General features: G+C 36.3%; 1 protein-coding gene across 1 annotated transcript in view; it reads right to left on the bottom strand.

Annotated features, from left to right (window-relative positions):
- The window catches only part of dapk1 (death-associated protein kinase 1), a 63,902-nt gene that overhangs the window by 14,775 nt on the left and 25,312 nt on the right, over positions 1-23,815 (bottom strand). Inside the window, exons 3-18 of the mRNA XM_042724579.1 lie at positions 21,964-22,185; positions 18,903-19,041; positions 17,958-18,087; positions 15,977-16,025; positions 15,862-15,888; positions 12,598-12,750; positions 11,757-11,802; positions 11,580-11,669; positions 11,028-11,120; positions 8,095-8,214; positions 6,738-6,836; positions 6,129-6,227; positions 5,331-5,429; positions 3,254-3,451; positions 2,842-3,039; positions 1,061-1,159 (exon numbers count right to left, since the gene is read on the bottom strand). Coding sequence (XP_042580513.1) covers positions 1,061-1,159; positions 2,842-3,039; positions 3,254-3,451; positions 5,331-5,429; positions 6,129-6,227; positions 6,738-6,836; positions 8,095-8,214; positions 11,028-11,120; positions 11,580-11,669; positions 11,757-11,802; positions 12,598-12,750; positions 15,862-15,888; positions 15,977-16,025; positions 17,958-18,087; positions 18,903-19,041; positions 21,964-22,185 — 1,861 coding nt within the window. The remainder of the gene's footprint in view (positions 1-1,060; positions 1,160-2,841; positions 3,040-3,253; positions 3,452-5,330; positions 5,430-6,128; positions 6,228-6,737; positions 6,837-8,094; positions 8,215-11,027; positions 11,121-11,579; positions 11,670-11,756; positions 11,803-12,597; positions 12,751-15,861; positions 15,889-15,976; positions 16,026-17,957; positions 18,088-18,902; positions 19,042-21,963; positions 22,186-23,815) is intronic.

Below are 23,815 nucleotides of genomic sequence, written 5' to 3'. Positions count from 1 at the left end.
ACACAGAGGAGACTGTTGACAAAGGAATTGTTGAATAAAGTCATTATTTTTGTTTTCTTTGCTTACAAAAAGTGTTCCCGTCATTTCATATAGCCCATATTGCACGTCAGATGGCAGACGATGACTTTCATACCTTTTATGGACCTTGACACTGTTATTTACTTGGCAGTCTTTGGGACAGTCACAGGCCTCCCGGTTTTCATCCAAAATATCTTAAATTGTGTTCAGAAGACGAACAAAGCTTTTACGGGTTTGGAACGACATGTGGGTAAGTGATTAATAACAAAATTTTCATTTTGGGGTGGAGTATCCCTTTAAGACTCAGAATGAGTTGGATTAAAAATCAGTCATTCAAAGGAGGGACAATCACATAAGATCACGCAAACCTATAGGAACCAAACACGTTCTGTGGGAGAGGCACTATATGAGGCAAGACACAGCTGACTGAAAGATTAAAGATTAAGGACAGAATGGTAATCTAGGCTGTCGTAAATGATAAATGAACACTTATTTAAAGAGATAAAGAGACTGCAATTTGATTAAAGTGCTAAGAGGGTAGGACACCGGCTCAGTGTTACACCTCAATATCTAACTCTAAAAGAAGACAGCAGCCAAACTAAACAACAAAAAGCTTTGGAGAGCATGTGAAACATATGTTACTATTTTATATAGAAAAATATTATATTCTAATATATATATATATATATATATATATATATATATATATATATATATATATATATATATATATATATATATATATATATATATATATATATTTTTATATATATATAAATATTCATAGTGAGTGACCCTTATATAGAGAAACTTTTTTTAGGATTCTTTGATGAATAGAAAGTTCAAAAGAGGAGCATTTATTTAAAACATAAATATTTGTAACAAATGTCTTTACTGTCACTTTTGATCAGTTTAATGTATCTTTGCTGAATAAAATATTTAACTAAATCTTACTGGTACTTTATATAAATCTTTACGTATAATACTGCTACAAAAGATATATTATTTATTCACATCAAAACCCTGATGGTTCTGAACTTACATTAGCGATGGCTTCAGTGTTGGCTCCTGTAACACAGAGATGACGCACCACCTCCAGACCACCGTTACTAGCTGCCAGGTGAAGAGGTGTTCTCCCAAACTACAGACAAATAGAAAGCAAACATCTATTAACACTCTTTCTGAGAATTATTTATCACAAGTGCTAACTAGAAAACAAAAGGGGAAAAAATTCCTTTGTCAGAAAATTGTTCAAGTGTGTAACAGTGCAGAATGCTTATGATTCAATTTCATATTAATATAATTCAGTTCCTCTTGACCTGTAAAGCCCTCAGTTAGAAGGAACTCAAATCGTCTTCCAGCTGTAATGGAAGTGCCATTTAAAAATTTCACACAGAATTAACAAGCATGCATAACTGGTATGTAAAAAATTCAAGCAAATTGCAACCAAGTAAATGGGTCACTTGAGGGGATTTTAAGGACTGAAAAAGGAGTGGATGATGATTCAAGACTGAAAAGAAAAAGCACACTCATTAATACTCGAATAAGACAAAGGTACATAATGGTTTTTGAAATGACTGGAGAAAAAAATCCCTTTGGAACCCAGTGGTGGCTCGTGGGTTTTAAAATAGAGGAGGCACACTTATTGTATTGGTCTGGGGATCCCTGCCGATTAATATTATTATTATTTGCTTAACCACTTAAAATTGGCTTTTTGGTTGCTTTTAGTCATAACACGTAAAAAAAAAAATGTGAATTTTATTAGCATTAAATCGTCCTCCTCCCATTTTCATCCCAAAATTTTGGGGAAGCTGTGCCTCCCCTGCCTGCCCCTACAAGCCGCCACTGTTGGAACATAAACTATGTTTACTGCATATATATCCTGAAGGTTTGCTTTAAATGCAAACATGTGGAAGCTTAAAGATTTTAGATTGTTACAAATCAAACATGTAATCGCTTTAGTATGGAAAAACATTCAAAGACCTTTCCTTTCGCAGTGGACCAAAGAGATGACTTATAACCTCGCTCTTGAAAAATTACCATATGTAACTAAAGGTAAAGCAGAGGGTTTTAAAAAATATGTACAATTTGTTAATAGGTAGATAAAGTTGTGATGACTGTAATTTAAAATTAGACATTAAATTATTATTATTCTTTTTTTTAATTAATAGTATTTTATCATTCAACCTGTATATATAAAAAAAGTTTCATTCATTTATTTCATAATTTATTTCTTTAATACTATTATCTTATATTTACTTTAAGTGCTTGTTTAGTGTTGTTTTTATGATAAATGTTGGGGTCAGAAATTGTATTCTGTAATGGTATCATGGGGGTTCATGGTGGTTCTATAACAAAATTAATAAAAACAGAGTTGAAAAAAAAAACTGGTATATAGGACAACATCAGGGTTATTCCCATTAACAAACTATTAAAACATTTGTGTTAACTGAAATAAAGCTGAAATAAAATAAAATATAAACATTAGATAAAAAAACTATAAACTAAAATAACTGAAATATGTTTGAGTTGAAGCACTAAAATTGCTGACTGGAAATAAATAAAAATTGAAATTGAAATATAAATATACTCATAAATAGCAATATTTTAAAACAAAAATACTAATAAAAATGACAAAAGAATATGACACAATTATTAAAAATCGAACTAAAATAAAAATTAAAATGGGGGTAAAAAATACAAAATATGAATAAAAATATAACATAAATAATACTAAAAAATTACTGGATGAAAACACACATTTAGAGGTCAAACAAAAGCATATTATACAGCACAGTTATACGCATCCTGTTTGAAACTCACTTTGTTAGGAATATCCAGATTGGCTTTAGCCGCACAGATCTGCATGACCACAGGCATGTTGCCGTCCTTGCAGGCGATGTGAAGGGGTGTGTTGCCGTGGCGGTCCTGGTGGTCCACATAACAGTGATGGCTGAGCAGACACTTCAGCACTTCAATCTGACATCTCCTCACAGCTAAATGCAGAGCAATGTGACCGTCCTGAAATATACAGATGCAAACAAACCATGATCAAGGGTGAAGGGTAATCAATAATTATTTTGAATGGCAAGCTATCAATGTATACAACAAAAACAGCATGCATCAGAAGAAACAAAAGAAGGTAATATTAGTTTTAATATTAAAAACACAAAGAATAAAACACCCTACCACTTCAGTTGTTAATGGTTAATATTTAATAAGTGTCTGTCCTCACCTTATCAGCAGAGTCCAAGTCCGCCCCATGCTCCAGCAGACACTCCACAATGTCCTTGAAGCCGCGGGCAGAAGCAGTGAGTAACGGGCTCTCGCCCTCACGATTCCGGGCGTTCACATCGCAGCCAGCCTCGCACAAGGCTCTGGCCACCGCTGAGTAACCGTGCCAGGCTGCACAGTGGAGAGGTGTCTCCTGCTCCTGTGGAGGCATGAAAACAGTCTTTGGCATTCAGACCAAGAGCTCATAAATAACCTTGAACACATGGAGCTAACAAAACAACATTAGTCTGTGTCAGAGACATTTCATGTGACGAATTGCTCTTAATTAGCCTGTGACCCTGACACCACCAATGAATGTGACAATTTTAAACATACTGTGTCTGCCTCCTGGGATGGCATGTGAATATTGGTTTTCTTTTGCAATATTGGCTTTCAGAGCAGGATATTAAAATAAACGCAAAAGTTGGATGGTAACCTAATACTGTGATCATGGCAAAAGTAACCACTATAAAATGAATCTGTAATACTATTAAATAATAATTTGGTTGTGCACAATATTGATTGCTGTTGTAATAATTTAACTCGCACACATTATCCTAAAATGATTTTCTTTATTGCATTTCTCTGGAGTGGTGCTTCAGGCTCATTCATTTAAGGTACAGCATGTTTTTAAGAGTGACACTTTTGCTTGAGTGGCGGGCGATTGATGCTCCCGTAAGCAATATTTCTAAAAGCACAGGAAACTATCTGCCTATGAACGTTACTGATCTGAGCCCATAGTGCTGAACAAATAAAGTGAGACATGAACATGATTTGTTTTCAGCATTCTTGTCACTTCAGCACTCGCAAAACCATTTATTACATTTACATTTCCCACTGTCATCAAAGACATCTGAGATTAAGCATTTTCTTTAATAAAAGAACATTTTCTTTTTGTCAAGTTGAAAGCATTCAAATTTAGGGGATGGTGGGGTTTTCTTAAAGAAGTCTCTTATTGGCTACTGCAGTGTATATTGAAAACTACTTTAAAGTGCCCCATTATGGATTTTTGAAAATGACCTTTCATGCAGTGTGTAACACAGCTCTAAGTGAATGAAAACATCCTGCAAAGTTTTAAATCTGAAAGTGCACCGTGTATAAAGTTATTGTCTCACAAAAGAAAGAGTCGACACTGAATCATTGAAACGAGTCGTTTTTAAAACGAACCCCGAGCCGTTTTATGTTGACGTCTACATGAAACATTATCATATTGCCCGCCCACTTGTTGTTCTTTTCAATGAAAGTGTTTTTTGACCTTGCATGCATGTCAACCTGTTGTTGGGGACTCCCAAAACCAAAATATGAACTTTTCATTACCCATAAAGGGGTACTTTAAAATAATTATGAATTGTGCAATAATGAAGTAATACTTAAAAAAAAAGATACATTAAATTTCTTCATCATTAAAAATGGTACTTCATGTGGACTCACATGAGATGAAGACTCCAGTCATATCAGAAGGCTAATAAGAGTAGCTTTATTTACATGCCTCATGGGGGCAGACATCTCATTACTGATGAAAAAACTAAGGTCACATGACCAACCCAACACTACTCTTTTTATATCTGTAACTACCCTTTAAATGTGGGTGATGAAGTATCATGTCTGCACGAGGGTGTGCAGAGATATGCAAATACATACACTGACAGTAAGGTAGGACAGCCTATCGTAATCATAATCCTTCGAACCAAGGAATATGATTGGATGAACATTTTATGGTTCTACGCCTTACATAGACAATATAAAAATATAGAAATTTATTTAGACCACTTAAGTTACTGATTGCTATCAGGATGTGAAAAGACTTTCAAGCAGCGTAACAAAAAACTTTTTTTTTTTTTTTAGAAATCACCTACCCTGCCTTTAATCGGTCATCTTTTAAAATAAATTACTGTTAATATCGCATTTGCACAATGGTAACTGAACTTTTGCGTGATGCTGCAGCTACACTGCTAAGTGTCATATTAGTCCACAGTGGCTTGGATTGTCCAGTGTGGTGTAGATCAGTTTGTGTGTGTGTGTCTGTGTTTGATACCTACCCGGTCCACTAGGTCAGGGTTGGCATGGATGCTGCAAAGGTATTGGACTACATCCACATTACCATAGCGAGCTGCCACATGCAGAGCCGTTTCTCCAGACTAGAACAAAATGTCAAACATGACTCACATTATGAATTACATGCTGACGTCTGCCCATAATTCAGTGATGACCAGGCATTTTATTAATGTGATTACACTTTGATGATCTGAAAAAAAAAAATGCAATGCCATGTGTGTGTGTGTGTACATCAGGGAAACTATCAAAACTGCTGAACAAGAAGCAGCTAAGAACTTCATTAAAGGAACTGAAAGGACTTGCGTAAACAGAATGTGACCAGTTCAAAGGAGAGATCTTTGTATGCTGAGAACTGCCAAAACCCTTCCCAAATCAGCTTTACGCTGGACTTCCTCCTGGAAACAGTTCAGGCTGAGGCGGCCGTTTAAAGAACTCGCTCTACATCTGTAATGATGAAGCTGCGGACACGCCAAGTGTGATTCTGTATGGCACTCCCGACAAACTCAACAACACTTTACCTCGCAAATTCGCTTGACTGAGCGCAATTCACTGACTAGTGAGGCAGTCAACAATTTTTTCATACAACGGTAAACCTCAGGCCAGTGAGTAACCATAGCAACTGCAAATTACCAATGGGAAGTAGAGAGGTGTGTGAACTCGGTAGGAAAGGTTTTGTGGAAAAAAGGTGCCGGATGGGGAAAGCCTTTGAAAAATCAAATCTGTCCTCTCCCTGGGGTTGTGATTGTTGAGTGTGTGTGAGAGAGTGAGAGAGATGGAAGCACCTTATCTTGGATGTCCAGAGGGCACTTCTTTTCATGCAAGAATCTCAAGGTCCCCACATGACCATGTCGGGCGGCGTAGTAGATAGCGTTGGCTCCAGTCTGAGGAAAAGAATGACATGTTGTACGCATTTTCAGCTGTTTTGGTTTCTATCATGTCCAAATTTACCATTTAAACCCTGTTAAATCTACTGTTGAAACGTATTCAGTGTCTTCCTCTAAGTTTGGCGTTGATACAGCTTTTTGAATTAAATTAATACTTTTATTCAGAAAAGACACATTAAAATGATCAATAGTATGAAGGTCAGTAACTGCTGCTGAAAATTCAGCTTTGCCATCACAGGAATAAATTACATTTGAAAACATTAAATTAATATTTATTACAATATATAAATAATATTATATACTATATTATATATTTATCTATTATATCCTTTCAATATTTAAATTTAAATATTATTTTACAATATTACAGGTTTTCTGTATTTTGAACTCATTAATTTAGTTTTGGTGAGCATAAGACATGAAAACAAAAATCATACCAACCACAAACTTTTGAATAGTACATTATTTTCTTGTACATTAATTATCTGTGGGAATGGAGTACAACACCTTATCAAAGGCTTGAATCTCTGCTCCTTTTTTCATTAGCACATCAATGATCTGGACGTTTCCACAGCCCGCAGCAATCAGGAGCGGAGGGGTTCCATGCTGAAATATGCACACACACACACACACACACACACACACACACACACACACACACACACACACACACACACACACACACACACACACAAAACAGGAATCATTTTACTGAATATAACAAGGCACTAAAAGCTCTCATAGCATTCAAAAGCGAAACCTATAATTCTGAGTCAGCATGAACATGCCAATTCAAACTAGCAAACTAGCCTGATTCATTTTTCATTGTTCGTACAGTAGTTTTAATTGGCGAAGAGCAACCACGGTGGCTGGTTAAACATTCTTGCAGGCACAAGACTTGAATTGTTTTTCAAGAATGGTATACCGCGATTAGAAAATGTCACGGTTTCAAAACTACTAATATTTTCCATTATACCGTTCCTGCGGTATGCGCTGTTTTCCATGTCTTCTCAAAGACTGAAAGAATCCCTCAGGCTGAGTGCAGTGTAGAAAGTAACACTGACCCCTCCTGCTCCTGCTGGTGCGAGCGAGCGGTCAGTCACGTGTGTGTAGGATAGCCGAACTTAAGGAGCCTTATTGCAACTCTGTTCTGGACTTGCACAAACTGCGTTGCAATGCAATCATCTTCCAAAATGTCATTTATGTGAAAATATGCAGTCTGTTAACGCCCGTTAGCACAGGCCAGCGACACTGAAGAGCGTCATCTCGTCTTTGTATAATGTTTGTTCATATTAGAGCAGTGTTTCAGCGCAGCAGCTTTGTTTATGGCGGTAACCAAGGAAACGCTGTATCTGGTGTTCCAGAGGCGCCTCCTGCTGTCAGAGAGTGAATTTGCATCTCATTCAGAGCTTCTGCTGTTTGTTTAGTTCAGGCATGTAGCATAATTTCACAAAGCTTCTCAGAACATTCTGTTATTGCTTCAAATTGGGTTATTATTAAATCAAATGATGTGTATGATTAAATTATATTAAATTATATGTATATGAATTATAAAACTGTTAAATAACTGTAATTACAGATTTAATCCTCAAGTCTCTTTCATTCTATTCAAAATTCCCCTTGTGACTATGACTATACAAAGCACAGCCTCACACAAATGGGATGAGATATGGTCCAGTGACTGTTTCTCAGTCAATCGCTGCACATCTCAGTGTCACTGCTGAAAACGACAATGTAAACTCAAGTTAACTACTATTCACTTGGAAAGAGACCAAGTCAAGCATAGACCATAAGCATGACTGTCACTCTCTCTGTTTTTTGCCATCCTCATATCACCTCTAGGAGTCTTGCTTTGTCTCTTTACCTTGTTAGGTTGATTAATATCATAGCTGGTCAGAGATCCAAGCAGGTGTTTTAGACCTGGAACATTGTCGTCGTTGATTGCATGGATTATAGCCTTCATGACAAATGAGTCCTCCTCATCCTGTCAAAAAACAAAATCAATGAATTAAAAAATACCTTTATGATTAACAGACCAAAACACACACTACAAGTACACATTACATTTATCAGAATGATACACTAACATTCAAAAATTTGGGGTCAGTATGATTTTTTTTTCATTTATTCTGCAACAATGCATTATACTGATCAAAAGTGAAAGTAAAGACTTTTATATCCTTACAAAGGATTTGTATTTCAAATAAGCTGAACATTCTATTCAAATAACTTTTGACAAAAACGGCATCAAAAGTTTCTTTAATATTAAGAATATTAAGCATGTAAAAATAGTATGCATTTAAACCGTTTTCAACATTGATAATCATAAGGCTGCTGAAAATTCAATAAATGAATAAATGAAATTTTAAAATATATTAAATAGAAAAGTTTTTTTTTTTTTCAAAACTGTAATAGCATTTAACAATAGAAATGTTTTTACTGTATTTTTAATCAAATAAATGCAGCCTTGATGAGCCTGAAAAACATCTTTCAAAATCCCCTTACTGACCCCAAACTTTTGAACAACTTTCAAGTTTTAGGTTTCAGGTCAAATTAATGATTAAATTATTTAAATGATTCATTTTTGTATAGATTTGGAATTTTTAGTGGACATATTTAGTAAAGATTTTTTGACATATAATATACTTCCATAGATCAGGCTGATCACAAGTAAGAATTAAACCTAACAATGTGAGCTACACAGTTCCAACATGTCTCTTGAACAGCTCTGATTTGATCTTTTTATGAATAAAAATAATTAACAAGCACAACTGTGATAAAAATCAGATAAAAAACTGTCAACATGACAGTATTTAGGCTACTATTCAATGAGCTTTAGAAGGGAAAAACAACAGCAAGCATCCTTTGACAGTCACACTTTGAGCAAATCCTTTTATGCTGAGTAGTACTACAGTTGGTCTTATCAGCAAATACACAGCGTGAAGTCCTAATCCTATTGAATAATGCAGACGAGGGGCGGAGCAGAGACCGCGCTTTGTCTTCACCGCTCGACCGCTGCTTTGTGTGCTGTGACCCAACCACCTCTTAACAGCATCTGACACTTCAGACGTGTGGGACAAAACACTCAAATACACAGCTATAGGGAAACTGGACTGGCCGTGAAGGAAGAAAAGAGAAAAAGAGAGTATGTGTGCTTGTGTATAATGAAGGAGTGTACTGGAACAACACCCACATACACATCTCAAACTAGACGAGTGTATCCAATTACACAGAACACACACCTGAACACACTCCACAAACAGCCACTTATGGAGCGTAAAACAAGAATTCAATGTGACTTTGTGTCACTTTATGTGAGCTTTAGGTGATTTGGGTGTAAACTCATCTGTCCCTGGAAAAAAAAACAAATATTGTGGAAAGACCATGACGCAGCGATGGTATCAGATGATAACACCATGCACTTTACAATATATAATGTGGTACTGACAGCCATATTAATTTAAAACGGAATTTAAAAAGAATTTCAAGGTATTTTCTCAATTTTCAAGAAAAACTTGCACTTGTTTAAATCATTCACATTTGGGTCAGCAAGATTATAATGTTTTTGAAAGACTAAACAATATAAAACAGCAATATTGTGAAATATTATTATTCTGTCTGAATGTCTGAAAGTGTCATTTATTTCTTTGATGGCAAAGCTGAATTTTCAGCAGCCACTACTTCAGTCTTCAGTGTCACATCCGTCAGAAATATGCCGATTTGCTGCTCAAGAAACATTTATTTTTTATTATCAATGTTGCAAATGATTCATTAATGAATAGAACGTTCTAAAAGAACAGAACAGCATTTAAAAGTCTTTGCTGTCACTTTTGATCAATTTAATGCATTGTTCCTGAATAAAAGTATTATTTTTTTCCAAACAAACAAACAGACAAAGACACTTTTGAATGGTAATGTATAGATGGATTTTTAGAATGAAAAAGGAAGTCACATCTTGATTACTGTTGCTGACACCCTTCCTGTATGAAACACACCCATTTTCTGTTCACACACAGAAACCCCAAATTTCTCACAGATTTAAGTGCACTATAAAGGCTGAAATATTTCTTAAAGTTACAGTATTATCATAATGCAAAGTAATATTAAAAATACATTTGAAGTTAAATGATCACTTCAGGTGAGGTAAAAACATTTCTTTTATGGCAATGTGTGACGTGTAAGCTACAGGTAAAAAGAGAGATAGTAAGCTGTAAAGTTTAGATAACAATTTATGTAGCACAACGGCAATAACCCTTCACTCTCCAGGCTTATCACACATCACTAAGCAAATATCTGGCCAGTATAAACACCATGCAAAACCCCACATGGCTGTACAAGTGTCAATGAATGTGCTCATATTAGGTTGGACGAGTCATCTGACTTCTTGGCAAGCTTTAATATAAACTTTCACTGCAATCAGCAATCATGTGTATTAATGTGTTAAACAGAAATCATTCCAAAACCTGAGTATTTTATTATTGTCCTAGTCAATTTTGTGTGGAGTTGCCTTGCATGTATGTGTCTGCCTCTACTCTCAGATGTGTGGGAAGCTCATTAGATCTGTTCATCCCATAAACACAGACCACGGCAGAGCTCAGGGATACGGGGGTTCCTCTGCTGTTGCCAGGCTCATCACACGTCTTTTAGGTTTTGTTATTCTTTTTTGCCAGTTCCTGCAGCCTTTTGGAAGTCTACCTCATCTTCTCAAATCCTTAATACAAGCTTTTTTAAAGGTGTAACACATGAATGCAATCTTAAGAAGTTTTTTGAATGATGACTTTAACTGTGAACCCTTACCAGTGTGTCATCACTGCGTGCCACACTCATATTGCTCCTAGACAGGAAGGAGCGGGAGAGCCGGTTACACAGAGAGATGAGACGCACCGATTGCTAAGGAAGTCAGACAAAAAAAACAAACAAACAAACAAACAATATTAAATGAGAGATAAAATTGGTGACACATTCTTTAGAATTTGTAACAGGCTTTTTATCTAAAGCATCATACAGCGATTAAAACTCCTCCTAATAGATTAAATTATATTTCAAATTATGTTAAAACTGACTTTTATTTGATTTTATGACACAAGCTTAATTCTGCGATTGAGGGCACTGTAACTTTATGCATGCTTCTTTATTGTTTCATAGCTCCAAGGCTTTGTTTTGCGTGCTTTTAACAGCGTGCATGGAAATAGCATGACTCATTGGCGTGGCACATAATGCTGATTCCTCAGAAAGCACTACTGAGGGCACAACACTGCTCACACTTTACGTCAAATAAATTTATGTCAAATATCTGAATGTTGAACATTTAAACAGAAAACAGTCAAAAGTCAAATAAAAAAAAAGCACCTTCCATTTTCTTCTGGCAGCAAACTTCTTAAATTTCTCCATATTCACTGCTGACTCCTTACGACTCAGTGCCTGCTGTGTGTCCTTTGGTAAAAGAAGACATTCACACTTGAAACCAAGTATTTAGATGATAATGTGCTTGATAACTTTTTCATATGTAGTGGTTGTTGGACAAACCTTGATCCAGGGGTGTTGAAGACTGTCCAGGATTGTCATTCTTTTTCTGTAAACATGAAAGAATAATTTTCACATGTGATATTTACTTTTTTTTAACATACAGAAAGTAATGAACACAGGCAGGCAGTTATTGAACCTCTCATTATTTAACTTAAAACAACAAGCTCCTACAAATGAGCACCTAAAAGACAACCTTCGGAGTAAACAAGAAGGCATTCAGTATACAAATCGAAAGATAATTATCACAGTGCGCATTGCGGAACACAAAGAAGGAATTGTGGTATTGGGCTCTGGAATGCTGCATATCAGCTTTCATGACAATGTTTAGACCTAAACAGCATTTATGCTGTGAATGAAGAATTTTAGTGAACTAGTTATGCAGAATTAGTTTTAGTTCTCTTTTAAATATCATCAGAAGTAAATGAGTTTCATTGTAGATAAAAAGAGCAGTCAAACTGTAGAGAAGCAACTTGGTAGACCAATATGGAACCACGTTCATGTGCAAAGCACCTGTTCTTGTTTGTTGACACAACCCACTTCCTCAGTTACTTCGTTAATAAGTGACATGATTTGTGATGCACGTTCTTCACAGGATTCACTGATTCAATATAACCACAGAAAATCAGTTAACAAATAGTTTAATGATATTTAATAGTATTTCTAAATAAAAACAAAACAATATAAATAGTGAAAAGTAAAAATAAAATAATACAATAAAATATTATCATATTATTCAGCTGGTTTCTAAAAAGGAACTGCTCAATAAAAGAAACAACTAGTGGCAAAGGTGAACCCTACCAAACCACCTAAAACCATAACAAGCTTCTTCAGTGGTTCTTACTTTGGATCTTTGAGCAGTAACCGTGCAATGAAGTCTTTGGCCAAAGCACTGGTGTTGCTGAAGTATTCCTCATCAAACTCGTAGTCCACAGCTGACACATTGGCAAGTGTCTCCTGCTTATTTTCACCCAGGAAAGGTGAGGCACCACTAAGTCTAAAGATACAGAGAAAAAAGACCATTTTATCTCCCATTTATTGGACGTGAAGGTCTTCAGTACAGCAGCATTCAACAAAGTTTACTATTTAAGTTTACTACTGAAAATTACTATTAAAGTGTGAGAAAACAGGCAAAGGTGATTTAGTGTTCAACATAAGCACTTTATTTTACAAGCTAAATTCCATTTTTTCTTTTGTGATAAAAATCTGTTATAGACCAGAGTAACATTGGGTTCAACAAGCTCTCTTTCCACTATTATAATCAAAACTTGTTGCGAATTAAAAATCTGCAGTGATAAATCTTTGCATGGCTTTTAGAAACACTGTCAGGAGAAATTCTATTAATTGTAAAGTTACAGCTGTTCTAAATTCACACTGCCAATTAATGGCCTTCCCTATGGGTGAGAAGCGGTCTCAAAAAAATGTGAGAAAAAGAAACTAATGGTGGAATAGGAATGCAAGAGGTGCGTCAGGATTAGATGTGATGATGGTGTGCGATAACTACCCGATGTGAAGCTCTATTTTTATTTGCCTATGATGAAAGGGGAGTGTAAGGAACAGCCCTGAGATAGACATAGAACTTTCCAGCTCGCTTTGGACTGCTAATTTTAGCACAGGTTGATGGACAGCTAGTGATGAACACAGATAGGATAGAGAAGAAAAGAGAGAAAAAGAATAGACATTTTTGGATCAAATGTGGCTCTAACAATCCTAAAAGTAGGCTTAATGTTCTTTATAGGGGTGCTCTGATTGATTGGGTGCTGAACACTATCGGCCGATCGCTTTGGGATGTTTAATCAGCAGTCTCTATAAAGGCTGATCTCATAAACCGATCTCAAGCTGATGACGTGCCTGCAGTCAGAGGTTTGGCATGACATAGCAGCACCGTCTCAGTCTCTGTCCGGCACAGGTGAAATAATTATAATGCTGAAGGTATTTTTTATTTCTTCAAGTAATTTGAAGACTTTCTGTGAGACATAATTTCACAGTGAGTGAATCACTGCATGCTCTCTCTTTCCATCTTTCAAAAATGCCCAAATGGCCTCAAATCAAATCACGTCTGCAAGCATCTATAAGAGTGCTGCACAGTCGACAAAGGAATGGTCACTTGCACAAGCGAGGCAGTGTCTCATCATCACTAAAGTTTATAAACTGAATTTCTTTGTAATTCTTGCCAGTGTTTAACCATTCAGCACTCGCGCACTCTCCTGGAGACTGAGCGCTCATGCACACTCGAAACGCACACACATAACGCCAGATTCACATTACTCCGTTTGCAGTGCGAATGCGGGATTTTTTTTCCGTGCTCATGTTAACGGATTAAAGCATTCACACTGCACACAGTTTCAGTCCGGCAGTGTGTTCCATTAGCGGTGTGTCTGCAGCAGTGCAGTGATTGTTTCCACACCGAGTCTTGTGCGATGCATGTACTGAATTAAAGTGACAGTGCATTGTTTGTGGTAAATATGAACATGGATTGACACAAAAAATTTTGTAATAACACCATGCATGCATATAATTTAAGTCTACTGTGTTTCACAGTCAACATATATGGCTCTCTGGTTTAAAGGAAAAGAGCACTTTTAGATAAAGCAATAATAGATGGCAATAGGGTACTGTAGGAAAACAAAGTTCTTTATGAACCGAAGGATTGCTTGTAATAAAGATTTAAATGCTAAAGAAAAGGCAGTAGAGCTGACTGTTTCTGTCAATTGTAAGTTTTAATTTAGAATGTTTGTGATAACGTAAGAAAAATAGTTTAAATGTCTTGCCACTTGCTTGAGCAACTTAATATATAAATCTAGAAGTAAATGAAGTAAAAAGCACTGAATAATGTGTTGCTTTTATTTATTGCATTTAAACACATCTATGAAATATTGTATTACTGTACTATGTAAAAAATAAATAAATAAAGATTCACAATGCTGAAAAAGCATTTTTAGTAACAATGTTACTATGTTGCTTCCCAAGGTATCGGTATCGGCTGTCAAAAAAAAACAACAACAAATATATCCGTTGACCACTAATCAGCAGATACTGATTTCTATAATCGGCTCCAATTATCCTGGTCGGAGAACCCCTAGTTCTTTATGTGATGAAATTTCTTTTTTGCCCCTCTTTTGAGCATAGTGAGAAATATGAGCTGGATATTTCCAATTTTCGTGAGATGCACCCTTATGCTGTTTATGTCAGAGACATGAGGATTTGGTTCCCATTAAAAGGAGGGTCCCCTCAAGTCTTATCACAAGCAACAGGCAAGTTCCATTGTTTATATTGCTCTGTGATATGCTTAGTTCCCTCTCACATTAACAAAAACACACACATATAGACAGAGACAGAGAGAAACCTCAGTGTTTCCACAGGAAGACCAACACAAGCTTTACAATTAGACTCTGCACTCAGAGGTTGCGCTAATAATCATTATCCATCACACTGATGGACTGGGTTATAAATTCCATGTCTTGCTCTATTTTTATATGGCAGTAAAACACTACAGTGCTTGGTATTTTTAATGTGATACTGGCATCACAAGAACTTCTGTGGAGAGAGCTCTTTTAGTCTTTTCAAGTGCTTGAATCTTTCTTTTTTTCTCAGAAATACTCTGATTTCTCTCCCCAAATGCTCATCTTTTCTCTGCTCCCCTTCGAATCTTTGCCCGTTCTACACTGCTAATCCAATTAGATTATTATATTGTTGGAAAGCTTCTAAAGTAGGGAAATGCAATTGACCAGAACTCAATGCATTCTCTATGCAGATCATGGAAACATCAATGTCTAATTTAGCACTCGGGTTACTAAGCATCCTTTTACTTCAAACATCAATCATTATGACAGTTGTTGCACAACGAGAGTTTATTCTATGATATTAGATATCTGGAAAACACTTAGTTCAACTTCATTTGCTTCATATTCAGCTATATTTGTTCGCAATGCCTTCGTTTTACAGCAGAATGTGATTACAGCTATGCTTTGAGAAAAATAATGCAATTCCGAAAATGGATGCTATTTACAGCCTAAGTGAAAATCCATAAATGCATTTAGATTTCATTTGTAATAATATAAACTATATTTACAACATCACAACAACAATGATGATTATGAATACTCACAGAATATAAGTGATCACCCCAATGCTCCTAGAATTAGACAGAAATAAAAACACATGATTAGCAAAGGAAGTGAGGTAACAGCGAGGTCAGATAATTATATGATGCTCATTCTCACCACATGTCTGCCTCCAGGCCAAGCGGCTCGTAGTTTACCACTTCTGGAGCTGCAAACCACAAAATAAAATCACTTACAATACAGTCTTACAATACAGAAGAGTTTGGGGTAAGCTGTGGCATATTTTACTTAAGAAAATTGAGAAAAGGGAATCAAATACTATTTAAGCATTAAAACAATGCTTATAACTTGCATCTCTCATAGTTATATATGGCAGCTAAATTATAAACTCTTTCTAAAAATAATGAACAGTTTGCAAGAGGAAGGGAGCAAAAACCCCACTCCCCCTAACATTAGAAAATGCCTGCAAAATGTCTAGAAATGCTAAGTCAATGTTAGTATATTTTGGTAGTTTCTCACCGTATGAGCTGTGAAATGAGTCACTGCTTTCAGAGGATCTCAATCTCTGATGTGTTAATGAGAAAATGAGGAAATAAGTCTGAGGTGGGAGAGATGCTGCTCTCAATGCCTGAGAATTGACTTAGATTTACTACTTATATTATTATGCACTAGATCTGGTCATTGACCAGGGTTGGGAGGAAGCAAGCTGTTCCTTAACCCCAAGGTTAAAAAAAAAAAATCAATGAAGTCATGCCTCAGTAATGGGCTAATAGTACTGTAGTATTGGATTGGATTAGTATCTAAAAAAACCAGGTGTCTAGCTAGACCGGCTTCTCCTCCATGAAGCCTAATCGTAACTTTGAGCACTGAAATAGACTACACTGTGGGGTAGGGCTGGACAATATATCGAACGATATGACCATGCGCATCTCGTCAGTAAAGCCGGTTCCATGATTAGCGGTAAATCCCCATCACCTGCTTTCAAATGGAGCTGCAGTTAATACACAGAGCCGTAGTTCACTGAGAAGCTACGCTATATCGAGTTCATTATTGAAGATGAATCGCCTTTGATAATGAACTCGATATAGCGTAGCTTTATTGACGAGATGCGCATGGTCATATCGTTCGATATATTGTCCAGCCCTACTGTGGGGTAGCTGATGCTTGACCGTGGCCTTTAGCATTGTGTCTCTATTAAGACTGCTGTATCATCACTGCCTGCAGCCACACTGGCTGCCACCCAGGTAGGACTGGATGTGATGCCAATGGCATAGAGGGATGGGGTGGTGTGGGTGTGCATGTCTGTGTGCTTTCTGGGATAGCTGGGGGCTTGTTCATATGAAATGTGACTGATAACTGCAGAGCTGACTCATATTGTTAAGAAAAAGCAGTAAGATTAAATGAAGGTTGTTTTGTAGTTAAAATACAAACACATCAACATACAATACCATTTAAAGACTGGATACACTTGACTGAAATAATGTTTCTCTTAAAAACCTGTTGATTTAAAAGCCTAAGTTTTAACACAATAAAATGCATGTCTATGCCATTAATTTCTTCACAAAACTGCCAAGTGTATATGTGCATTTCTTTAAAACAATTGTAATATCATAAACAAATAAGTAAAGTTGTGATTTGCTTTACATTTTTAGTTTCTAATTGATTCCAATTGGAGTTTTTGAATAGGTTAGGGGACAAATTTAGGCGACAATGCATAAAATAGTAACAAAGACATAAAAATAATATACAAATATTTAATAATAATAACAACATAAAATCAAAAATAAATATAAAACAATTTAATATATATAATTATTATATAATTGTATTTATACTATAAAATTCAATATCCACAATTAAGTAATTGTAAATAATTACTATATTATAATTTTATTTAAAGTAAAAAAAAAAAATTATTAGTATATAAAATTCATGTTTACACTTGAATGTTTATGTAACTATCTGCAGGATTCATTGGGTCACAAAGCAGTGATCCACGGTGTTTCTTTACAGTTATGTCAGGCTTGTGGTTCAGATTACACATGAAAGAAGAATAGAGAGGATTGGACAGAGGACCATAACAATAAGAGCGCGTGTAATTACAACACATCTCTATAGACTGACAGCGGATGACACTGACCTACAAACTCCGGGGTACCAAAGATGTTTTTGAAATCGTTGCCAAAATCGATCTTGTGTGCCAAGCCAAAGTCAATGAGCTTAATGCGCGGATGAGGCACACTCCGGTTCAACAGCATGATGTTCTCTGGCTGAGAGAGATGAGAACAGAGAAACAATTGGAGGGAGAATGCAAAAGAGAGAATCAGAAAGAACTAATGATAGGTACAGAACAAAAACACAGCAGGAGTGAGAGAGAGAGCAGGAAATCTGCAATAACACATGGAAATCACATGCAAAGCTACAGAAACATTCACTAGAAAGCACAGGCAAACTCAAGCCAGGTAACAGATCCCTGCCTGGACATTCCATAGAAACAATACTTCCTTCAGTGGGCTTTATTCATGCACGGACTAATCTCTTAAAAGCTCCAATGACTACAAAATATTTAACAGAAATGTTAGGGAAAGCTGTGTGGATGACTGCTCTGAAAGCAGTGGATCTAATTACATAAACGCTGTTGCTAGAGTAACACGAAGGATTAGAAATAAAATGCTAATAATGAACAACTCCTTGACAGCTTGACTATTTTATTTTATTCTTTAGGTCTCAGTTAAATTGGTTAATGTGAATGTCAGCTGATTTGAAGTTCATTTTTCAGTTAGACTGGTTATTCAGGTTAAGTGGTTTTAGTGGGAGGTAAAAACTCAATCTACATCTGAAACTTTCAAAACAAAGACTACTAGAATATTAATGCGATTCTGCAATAGAACATGCCAAAAAGTACAGTGATTGAATTTATGACCATCCCAGCTGTGGGATGCCCAGCAATTATGTAAAGGGTGGAAATAAGTGGATAACCAGCAGGGGAGATAAAAGCACCACAATTGATTTGTTGTGGCTGGTCCACAGCGATGCTAATCACCACAGTCTGCCATTGGGGTGAAACTCAAACATGTCTCAGTACCTTCAGGTCAAAGTGGGCAATCTGTTTGGAGTGTAGGTAACTGACTCCATCCAAGATCTGCTTGAGGAACTCGGTGGCCTCCTCTTCACTTAGTGACTCTTTCTCAGCTAGAAAGTCAAAGAGCTCCCCACCTGCCACCCTGTATAGAGAGAGGACAGATGTTGACACTTGCAATAGAACTGATTAGTTGATAATCTTCATTTAACCAGGATAAAACTAATTGAGAATTAAAGGGATATTTCACCAAAAATGAAAATGTTGTCATCATTTACTCACCCTCGCCACAAACCTGTATGAGTTTCTTTCTTATGTAGAACATAAAAGAAGATATTCTGAAGAATGCTGGTAATCAAACATTTGATGTTTCCCACTGACTCCATAGTATTTCTTTCTCTACTATGGGGACCAACAACTGTTTGGTTCTTCAAAGTATCGTCTTTTGTGTTTAACATAAGAAAGAAACTCATACAGGTTTGGAACAACATGAGTAAATGATGGCAACATTTTTGGGTGAACTATTCCTTTAAGCACAAGAGTGACTTGGCCAAGACAGCAGCAAAGAACACAATAACTAGTTGCATACAACTGACAAATTAGTAAATAAACATATCGCAAATTGCAAGAAAAAAAATCTAAATATTGACAATTAAAATATCAATACAACCTTTCAAATCAGTTCTACACTAACACGGGGAACAGTCAGATGTGGACCATAGATAGAAGACAACGGATAAATAGGTTAAATTCTCACTTGAGAAAAGATTTATGATTTAGGTGAGAATCATAAACCCTATAAATAAACTTTCACTGAATAAAACAGAAAGAAAAAGACAAATAAAATTACCAGAAAATTAATTTTAACAAAAAATAAACAAACAGTAATATATATATATATATATATATATATATATATATATATATATATATATATATATATATATATATATATATATATATATATATATATATATATATATATCAATCACATAGAGTGAGTCTAGCTAATTAAACAGAAGAACCAATCTCTCAAATGTTTCTGAGTGATTCACTCTGACAGAAAGGGATGTTGGCAATGCTATAATCATGGCTTCTGGGAGAGGAGCAACAGGATCTGGCCATATATTTATTCAGCAGAAGGAAGCTGCAAACCAGCTGCGCGCTGATGACATGATAACGCTTGCTGCTAATGGTGAGGTTGAGCAAGTGCAGCGATGAGCCACCCAGCTGCAAAAACACGGCAGCAGATATGTCTCTATTCCCTTCACAGAAACGGAAAGAAAAACACCAGCCCCCACCCTGAACAACAGAAGGCTTGTAGCCAGATTTCTGACTTGTCTAGTCCTCATTACAGCTTGTCCTGGCAAAGAACCAGCCACTTAATCAAGAAAAGACCATCTGAACGACATGTAAAGCAACAAACCGCCATTTAGAGTGGATCTTAGTTCTTCCTCAAAAGTGTTCATTGTATCAACCTGCTACCTTGTAATTGCGAATTTGTTTCCAGGCAAACTGATAAAAAGCCATTATCACTTTTGGAAGTTGCGTAGTGCCAGCCAATCAGATTTCAGCCAGCACTTGCCATTTTTGTATGCCTCAGACAGTCAGTGAACGGATAGTGGGCGGTCCATAAGTATGCCATCTGAGACTTAAAAAAAACAACAACACATAATAGTCTGTAACATATCACTTCACAATATTAATCCGCAACACAAAGGTTTTGAGAGGATGCCATTTGACCTGAAAATAAAACTTGACCTTCAGTTCCGAGGTCAGGATTGTGTGGTTATATCCTTAAGCAAGGTACTTAACTCCAGATGCCTCAGTAAACAAAACAGCTTCACTGATGAGTAATGTGTAACAAATATGAGCTCAGAACATAGCTGCAGGGACGCCCTTTGTCACATGGTACGAAGCAGCAATGAAAACCAGTTGGTTGAGGAGACACTTCAAGAGGTTCTGAGGAAAGACACTTCCTTCACATATTCTATGTGTAACAAAACAATTCTGCTGAAAAGGTTAAGGTTTAACATTCCAGACACTGATTCCGTTAAATACCTACTGTATTTACTAAATGGCAAAATATCAAATTAAAAAGCTCCTTAAAGTAACTGCATATTTCAAAACCTATTCTGTTAAAGATAATGAGGAATTACACACAATGTAACGATGAGTGACTCAGGGATGACTTGATTATTTTTTAATTTGTCCTTTGGGTCACACTTTAAGTTGCTTGCAGTGTTAGACGTTAATGTTAGATGTTGGTTTTCAAGTTAGACTGGTTACTCTAGGAAGTGATTCTTAAAGCACAATAGGATAATACTACATCCTAGTTTGTCCAATATATATATATGCGCACACACACACACACACACACACACACACACACACACACACACACACACACACACACACACACACACACACACACACACACACACACACACACACACACACACACACACACACACACACACACATATAAATGCTATTAAAAAATTTAACAAATGTAATATCAGTTCTATTAGCAACTCTGACACCAGTCTAGTCAGGATGTAACTCTCATCTAGAGGTTATGTAATATGACTTTTACATTTGCATTTTTTAGATAAACTGTAATGTACACTTAATGCACATATTACTTAAAATAAACTTTGCTTAATCAGTCAAAGGTCTTTGTCTTTGTCTGCCAGTATAGTTTAGACAATACAGACATCAATACATATCATTTCTCTTTGAACACATTGGCAGTAGTGTATGAATATGCACAGTACAACAGGCAAAACTGGTTCACCTACTCAATGTACTGGTTCTCCTCAACCTCCCACTGTTGACCTTGTCAAGTGTTTGATTTGCAAGTAAAGGTTGGTGCTACTGAATTCAGTGAGAAGCCCTTGAAAATTTCTTCTATACATTTATTTATACTATCATGTTCCAGAGCTCTACAAGAGCCAGCTGTTCATGCACTACAGTGTCTATTACCAGTCTGAGTTCTTAGTTTTTAGAAATACAGACTGTTAATGATTTCATGATTCAATAAATGCAAGAAAAAACAATGACTCACAGCTCCAGGACGAGAATGACCTCATTCTTGTTTTCAAACACATTGTGCAGGGTGATGACATTGGGGTGCTGGATTTCCTTCAAGATGCTGACCTCCCTCTCAATGTCCTCTTTGGAGACCCCTCGCCGACTGGATTTGCTGCGCCTTTTCTTGATAAATTTAGCTGCATACTCCACTCCAGTGCTTTTATGACGGCATTTCTTCACCACGGCAAACTGACCACTGAAAAAAATTTATAAAACAATGATTATTGTCATATTTAAGCACTAACAACCATATATTCATGAGCCTGGTTATTCAAAGCACGTGAAATATTTAACAAAATAGGACTAAATACAGTACAAACCTCAATACAAAAGTCTTAACATTAAGCAGAGGTTTGTTGTATAGAATTTCACAATAGTAATATTCAGAAAATGACATGATGCTCTAAAATTAGAAGAGAAGATGAATCTTCTATGTGTTCATTCAGTTTTACTCCTCTATAACATATTGCCAACAGGCAGGACTCCATATTCCCCTTTGACATGTTCCCATCTCGGTCTCCATAAGTCACGACATGCATTCTGAACCACTGCCAGAAACCAACAGTCACCCAAGCTGAATGGCCGCAAATCGCCAACAAAAACAAGTCAGGATGAACATCACAACCACATTTAATAATCACTATTATCAAGCTATGTAAGAATGTAAGAATTCTTCTGAATGACATGAATAAAGCCTAATATGTCAGCAGATTAAACACAAAACAGAATGATAGCTATGTTTTCCCACATGCTGTAGATATTCAGTGTTGTTCTATGGATAATTTTATCGGGGTTGATAACAATGACTCCCACGTTAAGCCATTCAAAAGCATCACAACAAACACACCAGTATAATACACAGAAGCACATTCAGGCCCCTGAGGCTTATAACTCTACCAAACAAGCAGCATATATTGTGAGGAATTTCCCAATAGGATCCTCTCAATATGTCACAGCAAAATTTCTGCCTCCTTTTTTTAATGTGGCTGTTTTACAGCTGTTGGGAGCTTTCTATCTACGGAAATAGCTAACAACAGCTTTTGGGCAAAGAAACAAAAAGCTAAACAACATGGGCAAGGAAAAGGAGTCCTTGGGATGGGGCTTTCTGATGCAAATACAAAATGCAGGGCCTCTATTCTTGCGTGCTCCACCTTTTGTCACCCAGACAGCAATCAGGCCCCACAGCAACAAGAGACAGTACATTTGCATTTTATCTGGGGCCGGAAAGGTTCAGAGAAAGCAGACATCCTCCCTGAGTAATCTTAAAGGAGTAGTTCACCCAAAAATGGAAACTGTGTCATCATTTACTTGACTTCATGCACATTTTAAATGCATTTGACTCCTATTTAACACAAAACATGAATTTCTGAAGGATACCCAGGCCACTTCCTTCCACATATTAAAAGTGAATGATGACTGGGGCTGACAAGCACAAAAAAGACCAAAAAGTACAATAAAATCAGTTTCAAAGTCATTTATTCTAAAGCGACTGAATAGCCTGTGTAACAGCTTGAGTAACAAACAGACTAAAACAACAATCATAATTCAATGCTAAACTTCACCTTCAGCAGACTTTTAAAAGGATAGCTCACACAAAAATTTAAATTCTGTCATCACTTATTCAACTTTATATGTTTTTTTTAATGGAACCTGACAGATTTTTGTCCCTCCAGTGGAAGTCCATTCCACCAAATCTATGACACTTTAAAAAAAAATTAATTGTAAAATAAATGTATAGAAATAGAATGGCGGCTCCTGCGTCATCAGCATCACACACATACCTCCTGGTACTCTCACGAACGTGCGTCTACGATTGGAATGGAATG

Source organism: Cyprinus carpio, chromosome B5 (genome assembly GCF_018340385.1).
Source record: "Cyprinus carpio isolate SPL01 chromosome B5, ASM1834038v1, whole genome shotgun sequence".
Classification (NCBI taxonomy): Eukaryota; Metazoa; Chordata; class Actinopteri; order Cypriniformes; family Cyprinidae; genus Cyprinus; species Cyprinus carpio.
Note: the sequence above shows the minus strand (reverse complement) of the source record. Positions and strands in the feature narration are given on the sequence as shown.